The 17,610-nt window shown below is 37.8% G+C and overlaps 1 protein-coding gene and 1 long non-coding RNA gene across 2 annotated transcripts; one reads left to right on the top strand and one right to left on the bottom strand.

Moving 5' to 3' along the window:
- Positions 1-6,446: 6,446 nt before the first annotated feature.
- LOC122277198 lies at positions 6,447-17,208 on the bottom strand. The gene is made up of 2 exons (XR_006228951.1): positions 15,804-17,208; positions 6,447-6,853 (listed from the first exon to the last, which is right to left on the bottom strand). It is a non-coding gene; the product is annotated as an uncharacterized LOC122277198 (long non-coding RNA).
- Positions 12,640-14,621, top strand: LOC122277197 (UDP-glycosyltransferase 73D1-like). Its single transcript, XM_043087115.1, has one exon. The coding sequence runs from the start codon at positions 12,996-12,998 to the stop codon at positions 14,490-14,492; it is 1,497 nt and encodes a 498-aa protein (XP_042943049.1). The 5' UTR covers positions 12,640-12,995; the 3' UTR covers positions 14,493-14,621.
- Positions 17,209-17,610: the final 402 nt, after the last annotated feature.

The following is a 17,610-nucleotide window of genomic DNA, read 5'->3' on the forward strand; positions in this document are numbered from 1 at the left end:
GACGTTTCTTCAGCCCAACCCAGTGCTGTCCGGCCACCGTTCGGCCCCCCACCGGTCCCATTCTCTTCCCCTCCCTCCGGCGCACCACCCCTCCGAAGGCCACCCCCAACCGGCCGGCCGTTTGGCCGGAAAAACTCCAAGAAGGGCGCACAGATTTTGCTCCGATCCGCCGCCGTCGCTCCACCTCCGGCCACCACTTCTTCACCACTTCATCACCGACTCCTTGCCGTCCTAACCCACCCATTTCCGGCCTCCAACGACCACCGGAACAGCTCCTACGAGCTTAGTTTCCGATTTGGGTTTTTTGGCCATTTTCCGGCGATTCCGCCGCCACCCACGGCCGTTCATCACTTCCAATAGCTTCACAACCATCCCTAGACCATTCCCTATCAATTTTTTGTCCTAGTTTGTCCCCGTTCAAAAGTGGGTTTTTCACAACCCACGGCCACAGTGAATTTTCACTGTGACGTTGCTTTTCCAGCGCTGTTTGCAATGCCGCGTGTTTTCTAAAATTGCCATATAGTGCTGTAAGTATTTTTCAAACCCTATTTTCAGATTTTAATATATATTGCCCATTCATTTATTTAATTGTTGTTGGTTGTTGATTCCGGACTGAGTCCGAGGAGTTTCGGGAGTCGGATGGATTGAGGACGGAGTGTTTTGTTTGGTTGATTGTGTTTGGTTGATTTGGTTGTGCCGTGAGGCGTGCGTGGTATTTTATTTGCGTACGTTGCATATTGCATACATGTGTTTTTTTTATTTGAGTAAATTATGTTTATTGGCGTTTTTGGCTGTTGGGTGCGTGTGTCTCATGAGCCCAAGCCGGGATGGGTTATTATCACGGTGGAGCTCCTCTGGTCACTCGGGAGCGGATAATACTGAGTGACATCCCCTGGGTTGTCACAGGGCGACGACCGGATCGCACGATATGGTAACGATGTCGTGTCGACTCCGTGGTCCTTCTAGTGGCGGGAACTAGAGGATGGCCCGGCCCGGTACGCGCTGGGCGCGAGTCTGGGCATCTCTCGTGTAGGTGCCACATGCGCAGTCGTTACGTACGGTGTGGTACAGAGCCCTGTATACGGATGATCCCTAGGGGAGATCATGGTGTATGCGTAATCGGAACTCCTCTGGTCACTCGGGAGTGGTTAATACTGAGTGACGTCCCCTGAGTTGTCGCTGGGCGATGACGGGAGCGGAACTAGAGGATGGGTCTAGCCCGGTACGCGCTGAGCGCGAGTCTAGGCATCGCTATATTCACCGACTCTGTGGCCCTTCGTTGGCGAGGGCTAGAGGATGGCCTGGCCCGGTACGCGCTGGGCGCGAGTCTGGGCATCACTCGTTTAGGTGTCACATGCATAGCCGTTCTCTGCGGTGTGGCACTGAGCCAGGGTGTGCGGATGATCCCTAGGGGAGATCATGGTGCATACGGAGCGGATTGTTGTTATGGTTTTCGGTTATGGGCCATTTTCTGGGAAAATGGCGAGTTGTGATTTTGAGGCATTTGATCCATTTTCTGGGAAAATGGTGGTTTGGGCCATTATCTGGGATAATGGCGAGGTTTGGTTTTATGGTAATGTTTTTTATGGGCATTTTGGGTTTTTGGCGTGCGTGGTAAAAAATGTGTTTTGCGGGGCATGTGTTTTGGTTGTTCTTGCATTCATGTTGTTTGGATTATATGTGTTTTTATCTGGTAGTGTTTGGGTTATACTTACCTGCGGAACCATTTTTGGTTCCGTAGCTTTTGGTGCAGAGTTCGAGGACGAGGAGGAGGAGGCTGAGCCCGAGGATGCGGCTCCGCCGGGTTGCTGATGCTGTGTTTTATATTTGTTTTAAATTTGTATTTGTGGTTTTTGTAATATTTTATTTATGTATGTTTTAAACAGCTTGTATTACATTAAGAAAATTCTGATACTTAGTTATTGACTTTCTTTCGCTGCGTTATTCTTGTGCGCTTTGTTGTCTTTGCACACACTTGGCACACGTCGTTAGGGTGGTGACCCGTGATGTCACCATCCGGACGTCTCGATTTCCCCGTGTCCGTGCGTGGGGATTTGGGGGCGTCACAGTTATGATATGATCAAAGGAAGCAAACCCTTTGCTGTTATTTACCGAATCTATTACAGGGTTTTAAAATCAATTTTAAATCCCAAAACTATTCTGAAATCTACAGGAGGAAAAACTTTGTTAATCCAAAGTTCTACCCCTGATGCCAATGTAAAGGTTCCAACAATGATTCATTGGAAAAATATTTCTCTTCTTAATGAATGGATCCTAAACCAAGAAGTTCCACCTGCTCCCATCTTAACTGCCAAACCTGATCTTGATTATATTCAACAATATTTAGATGGTACTGTCAAAATTAGCTTTGATCCAACTCCGACTACAAGTTTCAGAAGAAACTCTTTTGCTGGATCTAGATCTTCTTTTAATCCTGCAGTAGAAGACTGTGAAAGAAGAGATCAAAATCTCAATATCTTTCTTAAGGATTCTGCAAAAGCTGCTCAACCTGTTTTAAATAATTCTAATTTAAAAATGAAAGGGCTTTCTACGTCCTCTCAAATTACCTCTGCCTTTTATTCAGCCAAAGATGTTGAAACATCTAAAGGCAAATCAATAAAGGAAGAAGCTAACAAGGATGATGAAGATACTTCAACTTTGTCTCCTACAGCTTCAGATATGGCTGCTTCCATTGCTCCTTTACCTAGTCAGCTTAATGTCATTAACAGAAATTATTTTGAAATAGATTTAATTTCTCTGTTCAAAGATTACAATTCAAAAGAAAACCGTGATAAGAGAAAAACTTATCATGCGACTTTTTCTAATCTTAAAAAATCACGTGTTGAATGCAAATGGAAAGAAAAGATGAACACTGAACAAAAACATATTCTTTTCTTTGATTTCCTTGAAAATTATTATGTTTCAAAAAATAGTTTGAATGTTTTAAAAACTGATTTTGTCAAGGAATAAGGAAGGACTACTGTTAAGTCCAGTCATCCTCCTTTAGAGGTAATTGTTATTTCTCATTTAGGTGTTGATTTAACCACTCCACCTTTTAAAGCACCCAATATTCAGTCCAATAATCAAGAAATTAACACAGTTTTGTCTGAAACAAAGAAAATTATCCAACAAAATAATTTTTCTAATACTTATCTCCAAACCATAGGACAACAACTGGATAGGATAGAAGAAAAGATAGAAAATCCAATTTCTATCCAATCTTCAACACCTATTTTCCAGTCTACTAACAAACCTTTGATTATTTTACCAGAAAAAAGGCCAATTTTTGATCCCATAACAAAACAAACCAAAACTCTTGATCAAATTAATCAAATGCTAAAAAATATCAAGATTGAAAAACCTTCCTCTAGTAAACCTGAAAAACCTTCAACTAGTGCTTTAACTAACAAAGAGGAAGAAGATGGTTTTGTTCAAACTACTGACGCAGACTCATCTGAAAGTGACTCCTCAACCGTTCGAAACATTGATTTACTCGAAAAGAATTCTCACCAAGATGATTTCAAACTTGCTGGTCTTGAATCCAAACCAAATCCAATGAGTTTTACAAGAAACTGGTATTCAAAACCTACACCCCTTGATTTACAATTCGAAGAAAAAATCTTTCAATCTCAATCCTCTTATTCAGCTGATAAAACTTACGAATGGAATATTGATGGTATGTCTGAACAAGAAATACTAAATACTATGAGTAAAATGTCTTTAGTTGCAAATGCTTACATTAATAATAATATTAGAGAACCTGATATTGTTGTTATCTTAACCACTGGTTTTATTGGAATGATCCGTAATTGGTGGGATAAACACCTTTTTCCGGAGACCAGAGAAGCAATCCAACCTGCAGTAAAAAAAGATGACAATGGACTTCCTGTTTTCGATCCCTCTATTAACTCTACTCCTTTCGATGGTGTTAATACCTTAATCTATACTATTATTAAGCACTTTATTAGTACTCCTTCTAATATTACAAATCGTGTTTCTGATTATTTAAATAATCTGCGATGCCGTCAAATGTCTGATTACAGATGGTATCAAGATGTTTTTACCTCCAGAGTAATGCTTCGGGACGACACTCAGAAGCCTTACTGGAAGGAAAAATTCATCGATGGTTTACCTCATCTTTTTGCTCTCAAAGTCAAGGATGAACTCACTGATACCTCAGGGTTTCTTAATTATGATAATTTCACTTACGGTGATATTTTCAGCGTAATTAAGAAGCTGGGTATTAGTATGTGCAATGATCAACGTATACTTCGTTAACAGTTGAAAAATAGTAAGAAAGCCAAGTACGAAATGGGAACATTTTGTGAACAGTATGGCCTTCCTCCTATTACTCCTTCTAGACGAAAGCCCAAGCAGTTTAAACAGTTTTCCAAACCTCGTGGTGGTTACAGGAGAAAATCCCGTGATGATTTTTAGAAAAAATCACCTAACAAGAAATCCTTTCCTAAAAAGAAGAATTTCCAAAATGCTTCAAAAGGAAAATATTTTAATTGTGGGAAGAAGGGACATTTTGCTGATAAATGTACCCAGAAACCTAACAAATTCAAAAATAAGGTTAATGCGTTGAATATTAGTGTCATTGATCAAGAAGAATTATTCCAACTCATGGAAATGAAACCTTCTTCCTCTGACATGAGTGAATTCAGTTCTAGTGATTCAGAATATCACTCAGAAACTGAATTTTCTGATTCTCCCATTATTAAACTTGGTTGTAACTGCACTGACTCTTGTTGCAAACGTACAGGAAAAACAATTAATGTTTTATCCAAAGGTGAAGAATAAGAAAATCTTTTATTAACTATGATTTCACAAATTCAGGATCCAGAGCTTAAACAAGAATACCTTCTTAAGCTCAAGAAGACACTGACTCATCCTGAGTCAGAGCCTCCTAAACAAAGGATCAATTTTCAAGAAACTTTAGAAAGGTTTCAGAAGAAAAAACCTAAAGAAGTTTCCACCCAAGATTTACAAAATGAAGTAAATCTAATCAAAAAAAAGATTATTGAACTCAAGACTGAGGTCAATAAACTCAAAGATTCAAACTCTACTTTACAGCAAGAGCTTTTATGTGTTAAAATTGATAAACAGTTTGATCATAACATCCATTCTGATGATGAGCAGCCTTCTAGTTCTGAGAAAACTGAAGAGAAATCTTCAGAAAATCAGATTGCTTTAATTCGCCATTCCATTCCCCCCAAATGGTTTTTACGTGTTAATATTATCATTGCTCATGATTTCAAATTCTCTGTTATTGCTATGATTGATTTCGGATCGGATATGAATTGTATCCAATAAGGATTAGTTCCTAGTAGATGATATAAAAAATCTACTGAAAAGCTATCTGCGGCAAATGGATCTAAGATGAAGATCAATTATGAGTTAAGCAATGCTCATGTTTGCCAAGATAATGTTTGCTTCAAAATCCTTTCTGTTTTAGTCCGAAATATGTCTGATAAAGTCATATTAGGAATCCCTTTTATCTCTGCTTTATATCCTTTTATTTCTGACAAAGATGGTATCACTACTGATCCTTTTGGACAGAAAGTGAAATTTACTTTCACTACAAAATTCAAAATCGACACTGACAAAAACTTGAAATCCTTACTTTTGGCAAAAACCCAGCATTTGAATTCCCTTCAACAGGAAATCAAATACAAAAAGATCTCTGAACATTTGTCTAATCCTTTGCTCTAATCAACAATTGCTGATTTTAATCAAAGATTAATCTCTTATATTTGTTCTGATCTCCCCAATGCTTTTTGGCATAGGAAAAAACATGTTGTTTCCCTTCCTTATGTTAAGGATTTCTCTGAGAAAAACATTCCCACTAAACATCGCCCTATTCAGATGAATAGTAAAACTTTAGAATTCTGTAAACAAGAAATCAAAGATTTGCTTGCTAAAAACATTATTAGACCTAGTAAGTCTCCATGGTCTTGTGCTGCTTTCTATGTCCAAAAAAATGCAGAAAAAGAAAGAGGTACTCATCGTCTAGTTATTAATTACAAACCTTTGAACAAAGTCTTAGAGTGGATCAGGTATCCCATCCCCAACAAAAATGACTTAATACAGAGATTAAGTGATGCAGTAGTCTTTTCCAAATTCGACCTTAAGTCAGGATTTTGGCAAATCCATATATGTGAGTCAGATAGATACAAAACTGCATCCACTACTCCCCTTGGTCACTATGAGTGGAACGTGATGCCCTTTGGCCTAAAAAATGCCCCTAGTGAATTCCAAAATATCATGAATGACATTTTCAATACCTTCACCCATTTTACCATTGTTTACATTGATGATGTTCTCATATTCTTCAAATCCATTGATGAACAGTGGAAACATTTGCAAACGTTTCTTGATATCATCAGAATAAATGGTCTTGTTGTTTCTGCAAAGAAAATCAATTTGTTCCAGACCAAGATTCATTTCCTTGGTTATGATATTTCAGAAAGCAAAATTAGACCCATCAATCGGGCTATAGAATTTGCTGACAAATTTCCTGATGTCATCACTGATAAAAATCAATTACAAAGATTCCTTGGTTCCCTCAATTATGTTGCTGAATTCTTTCAAAACATGAGAAAACAGTGTAAACCATTGTTTGATCGTCTGCATACTAATCCTCCTGTTTGGACAGATATCCATACCAATCTTATTAAGCAGATCAAGGCATATGTCAAAACTCTTCCATGCCTTGGCATTCCTACTCCTTATTCCTTCAAAATTGTGGAAACAGATGCCTCAGACATAGGTTATGGCAACATTCTGAAACAAAAAGTTTCACCAGACTCTTCTGAGCAAATTGTTCGTTTCCATTCTGGAGTCTGGAACCCTGCACAGCATAATTATAGCACTATTAAGAAAGAAATACTTGCTATAGTATTATGCATATCAAAATTACAAAGTGATTTATTAAACAAAAAATTCCTGTTACGCATTGATTGCATGAGTGCTAAATATGTATTAGAACAAGATGTTCAAAACATTGCATCTAAACATATTTTCGCCAGATGGCAAGCTATTTTAAGTGTTTTTGACTTTGATATTGAGTATATTAAAGGTTCTGATAATTCTATTCCTGATTTCCTTACTCGTGAATTCTTGCAGCAACCATGAGCAAAAAATGAGATAAAGGAAAACAAATTGTCCCCGCCCCACCACCACCTATTTCAACCAAACCGGCACCTCCTGTGGAAATTGCCAACCGATTTACTACCTTGGGTAGTATATCAAAACCTGCTTCTTTTGCTTCAACTGTTTCAGCTCCATATGATCCATATGCTAAATCTATTGCTTCAGCAACAGCAAGGCCTACTCAATTATTCCTCCCTGCTTCAAAAACCCAATACATCAAAAAAATGTATTCTTGGGACCTATTCTACATTGAACCCAATCGATCCATAGACACAGATCCCTACAAAATAGCTACCCGCTATTTTCCCCCCAATTTCCATTGGATCCCGGAGAATCCATCCAAAAATCTCCAGTTTTATTCCAGTATCCTGATCCACACTGATTCCTTAACCATTAAACCTATTTATGATAAAACAGATTATTCCAAACTAATTTATCATAGTGCTTATATTCTCAGATTCATCACTGAAGAAGATTGGGGTACACAATCTCTCTCTCTCTCTCTCTCTCTCTCTCTCTCTCTCTATATATATATATATATATATATATATGTATATATATGTTGAAAATCCACCAATGAAATCCCCAAATGTGAATGTTGTCATTTAAACAGTATGTAATGGCTGGAGTTAGTGATACTCCTCCTGTAAAAGAAGGTAATTTGCAATGGTGTAAGACCATCCTCACATAGGTGAGTGATCAAGGCAGCCCATGGGATGAGGGCAAAATGTAGGGTGTGGACAAAATTAGAGAGAAGAGGCTATTGTTGAGAGATAGAGAGGTTGTGTTGAGTGTTTGTAATCTTAGTACAAACATAGTGAAATTGTTCGTTTCTGCTCCAGTAGACATAGGCAAATTGCTGAACCACTTAAATATTGTCTTTATCTTATGTGTGAGTGTGTTTCTGATGGTTTTAGGCACAATAATTGGTATGAGAGCATTTGGTTTTGCGCTGCCCAAAAATTAACTTTTGACCACAATTGAAGGTTCCTGGCATATAGATGAACACATTGCCATAAACGGTATCGAAAACGGAAGTTGGATGAGTCTACATGTGCCCCAAGAAGGTCGGAAAGTGCATCACACGCGCCAGCTACTGCCTCCTATTGACCTGAACCATTCAAAATTTCAGATTTATTTTGGGCTTGATCTAAGCCATTTGAAGTCTAATTTCGCTATACTCATTCGTTTTGGGCTTGATTTAAGCCATTTTGGAATCCAATTTCGCTGAACTCATCCATTTTGGGCTTGATCTAAGTCATTTGGAGTTTAATTCCAAACTTATCCATTTTGGGCTTAATATAAGCCATTTGGAATCTAGTGTCATTGGACTCATCTGTTTTGGGCTTGATCTAAGCCTTTTGAAATCCAATCTCGCCAAAATCATTCGTTTTGGTCTAAACCATTTGGAGTCCAATTTCACCGGACTCATCTGTTTTTGGCTTAATATAAGCCATTTGGGGTTCAATTATGATCAAATATCACTGTCAACTATTTGGATCATTCGGGACTCATCTGTACGGTTGGAATTTGAAATTCAAATCCTAAAATGGTTGATGGTCCAAATGGAAGAATCTTCAGGATAAGAAGATTGGGATCATGAAGTTTGACGAGCTTTGAAATTCAATCTCTAAAAATGGTTGACGGTCCAGATGGAAGAATCTTCAAGATAAAAAGATTGGGATCATGAAGTTTGACGAGCAGACTTTAGGTCATTGGACAATACTGATTAACCTGTTATATTGACAGGTTTTGGGAGTCATACGACTCATTCTATTTAGATAAGTGGAGCACAATGTTATTAAGAGGAGAACCGTCACATATCTTATTGTGGCTTTCTTTGAAAAGCTTATTGCAAATAACAAAGTGCTGATAAAAAAAACTATTTAACTTCAAAGATGGTAGAAGGTACATTTGTTGGCCAATAGTATTTAACATTGCTGCTAAAAAGTTAGGAGGTCATGAGAATGGCTATGAGTAATTCTGCAAAGAAGTCGAAGTTGAAGTTTGATAATATACGAGATCTTATCCTAGCTGAAGATGTGCGCAGAAGAGATTATGACAAGATCTCATATTTGTTGGCCCTAAACTTTGATAATCAGGTCAGGAGACTAGATTAATCAAAGTGCAAGAATAAAGGGAAGAGCAAGTTAAGATCTAGACACTTACTAGGAATCGTGGCAAGACAGGCCACAAGTGATTGCTAAAATTAGGAGAAAATTGAGAATGATGCTGTGAATATTGTGACTGAGGAAATACATGATGTCATATATCTTGCAGTACACAGTGTTATTGAAGATTGGAGACAGCTTGATGACAGTAGTCATTCAGTAGTGTTTTCTCAAAAAGCGTGGAAGGTCACAAATGATTCATTATCATTAGTCTTGGCTCATGGTAAAAGTAGGCTCGCTCAAATTAGATAGGGAAATAAAAGGAAGTTAATTTTGCTTTTTCCTCATACAAGCTTGAGGAAATCTCTTGAGACCATGACATGAAGCAAATGTGTGAGAGATGGGAACATATCGTTTGATGTTCTAGTGACATCTACACCTAAAGTTAATGATCACAAGGCTTCCAAGATGATCATACCTCCATGGTGGTTACTACCTTAAACTATACTAAAAGTGGTAAACTACAGTATAAGGGAAAGAGGGGAGATTATGCAAGTAGAAGTTAGTTGAGAAGAAGTTGACCAGGCTCCTATGGAGGGAGCAGAGACTACACAAGAGATGGGCACATCGACTAAAGATAGAACAGGTTAGCAGCAGGATGAAGGGTTAGTCACACAGATCAGAGATGGAAACCTCAACAACAGGTTCTCTGATGTGTGTCAGGGTCAGTGCGAGACTATAAATTCCCAGTGCAGTGAGAGTTATGTGTTGCCTTATAGATGTGTTGATTAAGAGCACTATACATGATTAATTAAAGTTATGTATGACTTTAGTTGGTCTTCTAGCTTGAAGACAGGAGCTGTGAAATTGCAAAGATGATAGGGATCATGCTATAGACAGAGGCTGGCATGTCTAGAAACAGTCTCTAAGTAGGAGATTGGTGATTGTTGTGTTATGTGTGGAGCCTAGTTTTGAGAGCTGTAAAGGCACCAAGCAGATTGTTTGCTCAATTATAGATCGAGCGAAACTCATTTCATTCAAGGTGTGCATGACTGTGGACTTGAGCAAAGAAAAAAACCCTAGAGTGAGAGTTGAGACTGTGCAGTAAAGCACTTGTAACTTAGTGCTATAAATCTCCTCCGAAGAAAATCTCATGCAAGCTTCGAAGATGTAGACACGATGCCAATGCATTTGAAGAAGGATTAGGGGATGCATTTGAAGACACACTTGAAGATGCATTTGATAACGGAAATTTCTCATAACAAATATATAATGGGCATTCCGATGAGGAAGTGCAATCATTTGAAGGATGCAATATTTGTAACATCCTAATGTGGCACACATGGGTGGAGAGGATGATTGTTGAAAAGCCACCCATGTGTGAAATCTACAAATGTGAACAGCGGCCATTTGAACAGCGTGTGAATAGCTGTCATTTGAACAATATGTGAACAGCCTCCATTGGAACAGTATGTGATGGCCAGCAAGAGTTAGTGATGCTCCTCCCATAAAATGAGGTCATTTGTAATGGTGTAAGATCATTCTCACATAAGTGAGTAATCAACGTAACCCAAGGGGTGCAGGTAAGATGGAGGGTGTGGGCAAAATCAAAGAGAAAGGGCCATTGTTGAGAGATAGAAAAGTTGTATTGAGTATTTGTAATTTTTGTACAAATATAGTGAAATTATTCGTTTCCACTCCAGTGGATGTAAGCAAATTGCCGAATCATTTAAATATTATCTCTATCTTGCATGTGAGTGTATTACTAGGCGATTCTGGGTACAACAATATATAAATATAGTTTATTTATGGAGTAAGCATGCGCATTTGAATATATATGACCCGATCCCTTAGTCACTGGTCCATTCACTCCGTGTAAATCTAAAAAAAGATCTCGGAAGTGTTTGTGTTTCCCCACCTGCATGCCTCGTGTAAAATTGGATTGTGGGTATACATGCAACGTATTCGCAACAACAAAAAGTTTTAATATATATATATGAAAAACTCAACACGCAGTCATCTGGAGTAAGCGAGGCATAAGAGGGGGCCGATGTGACATAAAAAATTAAAACGCGCCGTTTTATATGATGGGAAATTACGAACTCCATAAATATCCCACAAAAGGACCTTCCCTTATCAAATCCATAGTAACCCCCCATTTGGTTCCCGGGACACCAAAAACAAAATTGAGATTACTCTCAACCGATTGGGAGTTACGAAAAAAGTGTGACTTCCAAAATCTCAACTTTTATCCTCTTTTCCCAGACTTCTCAGCGACCAAACATGGCCAACAACAATTTAAAAAGGAAAAAGAAAAAAAAAACTCAACCCTATGCATCCATTTCTCAGAGCACTGAGAAATAAAAAAGAAAATGGAAAAATCAACTAGCACGCCTTACTTTGAAAAGAAAGACAGCAATGATGAAGTGAAGCTTAGTTCGAAATATGGGTACTTTATATGGACTATACTGAACCATTACATCCATGAAAAAACAATTGCAAAAACTCAAACTCCAAGTGTTCCGATTCCATCAAATCGTCGGCGATATTTTGATCAGCTTTAGAACCCAAGGAAATCGTTGGCTAGCTTGCATTTCAAATGATTTGTGTCTACTATACAGACGAGACAGATACCCTTTTGCGTTGTATACAAATCAATGTGATACTGATTTGAAAGCACCACAAGAAAATGTTACGGAGAGACAAAGAGCTGTCCTTTCGATTCCAAAGTTCTTCGGGTTCTAGAGAAGCTCTTCAGACTCGAAAGCTCACGATCTCTTGTGGAGTGACTTAGAAAATGTTGAATATATATATATATATATATATTTATCTTATATTTCTTGTGCTTTCTACAACCGGGAGACAAGGAAGGCCCTGTGCTTTCTGGAACGGGGGGACAAAGGAATGTGTAAGGGACAAATAAGAGTTGGATATAAAAATCATATAAGCAAATGAAAAGACGTGCTCTGTTTTTTTTTTTTTTTTAAATAGCAGCTGAAGTGGTAAGCCGACTCCCCTGCAACTGTATCCGACAACTATACTCAGAAGAATTGTATATATATATATATATATATAATATAACCTGCGTAATATAGCTTACGCCACTCTCTGTAATCTGCAGCGTAAAGTCTCTATAATCTGCAGCGTAATGTAGCTTACGCCACTCTCTACAATCTGCAGCCAACTAATTTCACTCTTTCTTTAAGCCCTCGATCCACCCATTTTAGTTAATATATGTTAAATAATTACATTCATGCTCAAAAATCTCTCTCTCTCTCTCTCATTTTAAAAAGAAAAAACTAGACAGATTCAAAAGTCGACCTACTCAACTATCTTAATAATTAATGTCGACCTATTGAACAATGTAGTTGTACGGACCTATAGAAATTATTTCACGGGTATATGAGAATCGCCTCGTCTTGCACGCAAATTGACTCCAACGGCTGAATAATCGTCCTGCTGAAATCAGAAATAATTATAGTCGCTTGATGCATTTTTGTCAATTTTCTGAGCCGTTGTCATGTATTTTCCAAGTAAAAAATAAGTATTTGCTGAGTTTTACCAAGTCCACGACCTAGCTAACTCGCTCAAGAGTCAGATCTCGCCCATATATGGCGAACAGAATGCAACCCATTTTACTCAACATCACATGCAATTTGGTGACCAAAACAAAGTCCATCGTTAACTGCTTTTGCAACCACTGTCATCGATCATTTCTTGATCTCTGCAATGGCTTCCATGATAACCAGCCAACCTCACTTTGTTTTGATACCACTCATGGCACAAGGCCACATGATACCCATGATAGACATGGCCAGGCTCTTTGCAGAGCGTGGCGTGATTGTCAGCTTGGTCACTACCCCCTACAATGCCTCCAGATTCGAAACAGCCATTCATCGAGCAACAGAATCTGGCCTCCCGATTCTGCTTGTTCAACTGGAATTTCCAAGCCAACAAGTGGGACTTCCTGCTGGGTACGAGAATCTTGACATCCTCCCTTCACGAGACCTACTAACCAAGTTCTATGAAGGTCTGAGCATGCTACAACAACCTTTAGAAAAGCACCTCCAAAATCAAAGGCACCCTCCAACTTGCATCATATCTGACAAGTGCCTCTCTTGGACATCCGAAACAGCTCAAAAGTTCAATATCCCAAGGCTTGTTTTCCACGGGATGGGCAGTTTCTCACTTCTAAGCTCCCATAATATCAAATTTTACAATGCTCACCGTTCTGTCAGTTCCGACTCGGAACCCTTTGTGATCCCAGGACTGCCCCAAAGAATTGAGATAACTAGAGCCCAGCTTCCAGGTTCATTTATTACACTGCCCGGCTTGGATGATGTCCGACACAAGATGCAAGAGGCCGAGTCAACGGCTTATGGGGTTGTTGTGAATACTTTCAATGAATTGGAGCAGGGGATCGTTGAGGAGTACGAAAAGGCCATCAAGAAGAAGGTATGGTGCGTTGGACCAGTTTGTTTGTATAACAAGGAGGGTTTGGACAAGTTCGAGAGAGGTGACAAAACCTTAATTGACGAGCAGCAATGCTTGGGATGGCTTAACTCAATGGAACCAGGCTCGGTTATTTACGCTTGTCTGGGAAGTTTATGCCGCCTGGTTCCCTCACAAATAATCGAGCTTGGGCTGGGTCTTGAGGCGTCAAAACAACCATTTATTTGGGTGATTAAAACAGGTGAGAGATATTTAGAGTTGGAGGAGTGGCTGGAGAAGGAAAGATTTGAGGAAAGGAACAAAGGGAGGGGACTCCTGATCAGGGGATGGGCTCCCCAAGATTTCATTCTATCTCATCCGGCAATTGGAGGCTTCATTACCCACTGTGGCTGGAACTCAACGATAGAAAGTGTGTGCCATGGGGTGCCAATGATAACGTGGCCTCTCTTTTCGGAACAGTTCTTGAATGAAAAACTGGTGGTAGAAATTCTGAGGATTGGGATTCGAGTAGGGGTGGAGATCCCTGTGAGATGGGGGGAAGAAGAGAAAGTTGGGGTTTTGGTGAAGAAAGAAAAAGTGGAGAAGGCAATAGCGTTGTTGATGGATGGGGGAGATGAAGGCGTAAGGAGAAGAAAGAAAGCAAGAGAGCTTGGCGAGATGGCACGAAGGGCAGTGGAAAAAGGAGGATCCTCTCAATTAAACATGTCATCCCTCATCGAAGATATAACCAAATTACGATCGGCTCAACTGCTCAAGACAAGGAGTAGTAACTAGTAATTGCATATAGCATGTTATGGAATAAAGGAATTATCACTGGGATTTTTTTTTATTGTTGTCAATTTATGTATGTTTGAAATGAATTATGAATATTATATTTGTCTTGGTCGTTGGTACCTTTTGTAATTTGTGATCCCTTCATATAAAAGAAAAGAGAGACAATATCAACAATGAAGAAGATTTAGCTAGCACGTCAACTTTTACAGGGGGGTCTTGTTTAACCTTAAATCCGTCCATGAATTGATTTCGCCACAAAGTAATGATTAATGAAGAATAAGATCATTAAATGTTGAAGACTCTCAATTGGCATCTAAACCAACATATAATGAGGATCTAGTCCAAATTCTATGTTACAACTATAATCATCATCCTTTCCTAAGTGTCTATAAAATCATTGATCTAAGCTCTGATATCACTTTTCTAATGCCTTAAACCCAAAACCAAACGGACAGAGTCCTGTTTATATTTTTAAAACTTTTTCCATTTTTACAAATATATATCAAATACATAACGTTCAAACTATTCACAACTATAATACAATGATCATAAAAAACACATTCACAAGTTCGGCTAGAGCCATTAAGTTCTAAATAATTACAATACTGATACTTTAATAAAAACTGTAAAATAACTCAAATATAACCATTATAAAACTCTTTGTACAACCAATACCATCTTCATGCAACAAAATCATCAATCTCCAAAACTCTCAACCTCAAGTGACTAAACCAAGTCCATTCTGAAATCTTTGACTTAAAAGCTATCACTTCAAATGAATAACCTAATTCCTACAACTCTGAAAAATATGTGAAATGAAGTGGTGAGCCGCCACGTGCTCGGTATGTAGCAATTTAATGCGGTGCAGGAGCATGCAATTTTCTTGACTATAAGAGAGAATAAATTCTCAATAAAATAATATGAGCAACATAATTTTATCTTAACCAACATATTCAGTCAAATATCATATTCGAGGCCACATGATAATAGAGAAATCACTAATATACTACAAATATATCATGCCATGAAGATATCACGCCGCAAGGGATGTTAAACATGTCACAAAGACATTCATATCATGGGTTCAAGAATAAATAGCATGCTCACATTTAACATTCAGATTTAATAAGCCACATAGCATTTTTCAAATATTCCAATCATTATAAAATTTACACAAATCCCACAAGCAGAGCCAAAATAGCTTAAAACTATGCACAAATCTAAAATTTACACAAGTTTGAAATATAATAGCCAAGTTCACAATTCCAAACAAAAACAACAATTCTTTTATTAAAGTAAAGGGTCACTTACCTCGATTTCTAGTCAAAATAATCACGATATTCATTTGCCAACAATCACTCAGAACCTATTTCAAAGCCATCATAATCTATCAACTTCTATTCTAAAAATGATCTTACTTAACTCTAAAATTTTGAACAATCATTAATGACACAAATTTAGACTTGTTCTAAAATATTATCCTCCAAAATTGATAAACTCCAAATTTCTATGTTGTTAGATAGCACGTAAACTGGCCTCTACCCTTATTGTTTCAAATAATTAAGGTCTATACCTAATCATATAACAGTAACATATACATGGGTTAATTCTAGCTAATACCCACCACTAACAATTGAATATTAAAATTCATCTTCAATATGCCCCAACAGCCTAATCAACTAGGTATATTCTCAACAATTCACAATTTTATATCTTAAAAAATTTTATATTCAAAATTAATTAAATATATAAAGGAAAGTGGGGTGGGGTGGGGTGGGGTGGGGTGGGCCTTTATGAATGGGCTGGGTTGGTTTTTTTTCCTGCTCGGTTTATTGCATCCACTCCCAACGATGCTACATTTCACAAAAGAAAAACCCGTTTGTTCATTCATCGACTGCCTCCCTCGAGACTTCTTTTGCTGTTGAGTAAATGGTGCATCCCTGTTACAACATAGCGACAAAGATCGATGCAAGCTTCAACCGTAAATGTGTCATTAAGACTTTTACCATCACAATAACTTCTAGGATTGGTAGATGAAAACAAGAAGAATCAATTTCTAGACACCATAAAAGAAGCATCGGTTTCTAACAGGATAGATGAAAACAAAATGATGTTAAAGTCGAACGCCTAAACGGAAAACAAACTAGCAAAACCTGTTCTTGATGGATCAGGTACTCCTACCTCATAGAAAGATCGGGCACTTCCGAAACATTTTCTAAAATAATGCCTCCCACGGTCATCATTCAGTGTGTCTTGGTCTCCATAAAATCCACATCCATAAAATGCAGCCCTATTACCAGCAATTCGAAGCTCCACTACCTGCCCTCCAACTATTCTATGGGGTGGGGAAGGAGCTGTGTTCTTTTAAAAGAAACAGAAAAAAATCCCCAAATTGAAGGAAAAGACTCCCAAAAAATGTCACCCAAAACAATTTTTTGTGTGTGAATGTGTGCATCTATCTTCACGCATTTAATGTAAAGTTCTGCGCTACGTCATTATGAACTCAGAAAAGATGGGTTACCTTAAATTAGCTAATGTTGCAGGCAGTGAAGTTTGGTGCAAAGATAGCGACGGAAGAGCTGTTGGCAGTCCCTCCGGTAGAATTTGCAGTGTACGTCATTCCATGCTATAGCTCCGTTCAGATATCCCAGACCTTGAAATATCGAATTTGACTTGTCGGCGTCCAGTACTATCACTTTTTCCCTGCCGACATATATACATGGTATTTCCTGTTTTAGGCTGCGTTTAGACGGATTTTATCATTCTCATTATTATTTATTATTTTATTATTAATTTTTAAATATTTTATTATTATTTATTATTTTTTACTTACTATTTCTTATATATAATAAACTTATTATCCTATCGCTATGTATTTACTAGTTATAAGATATTAAAATTTTTTTATTTTTTTATTATAGTAATAAGTATTTTTTTTAACATTCTTAGTCATTAGAAAAAGTATAATTTTACTAACAATCACTTTCTTAACTATTAAGTAAAATAAAAAATTAAAAAAAATCAAATACAAAATAAATAGTAAATAGGTAGTAAAATATGAGTAATCCTATCATTTTCTCTTTTTATTACTATTTATTATTTTATTATTATTTATTAT

This window comes from Carya illinoinensis, chromosome 9 (genome assembly GCF_018687715.1).
Source record: "Carya illinoinensis cultivar Pawnee chromosome 9, C.illinoinensisPawnee_v1, whole genome shotgun sequence".
Classification (NCBI taxonomy): Eukaryota; Viridiplantae; Streptophyta; class Magnoliopsida; order Fagales; family Juglandaceae; genus Carya; species Carya illinoinensis.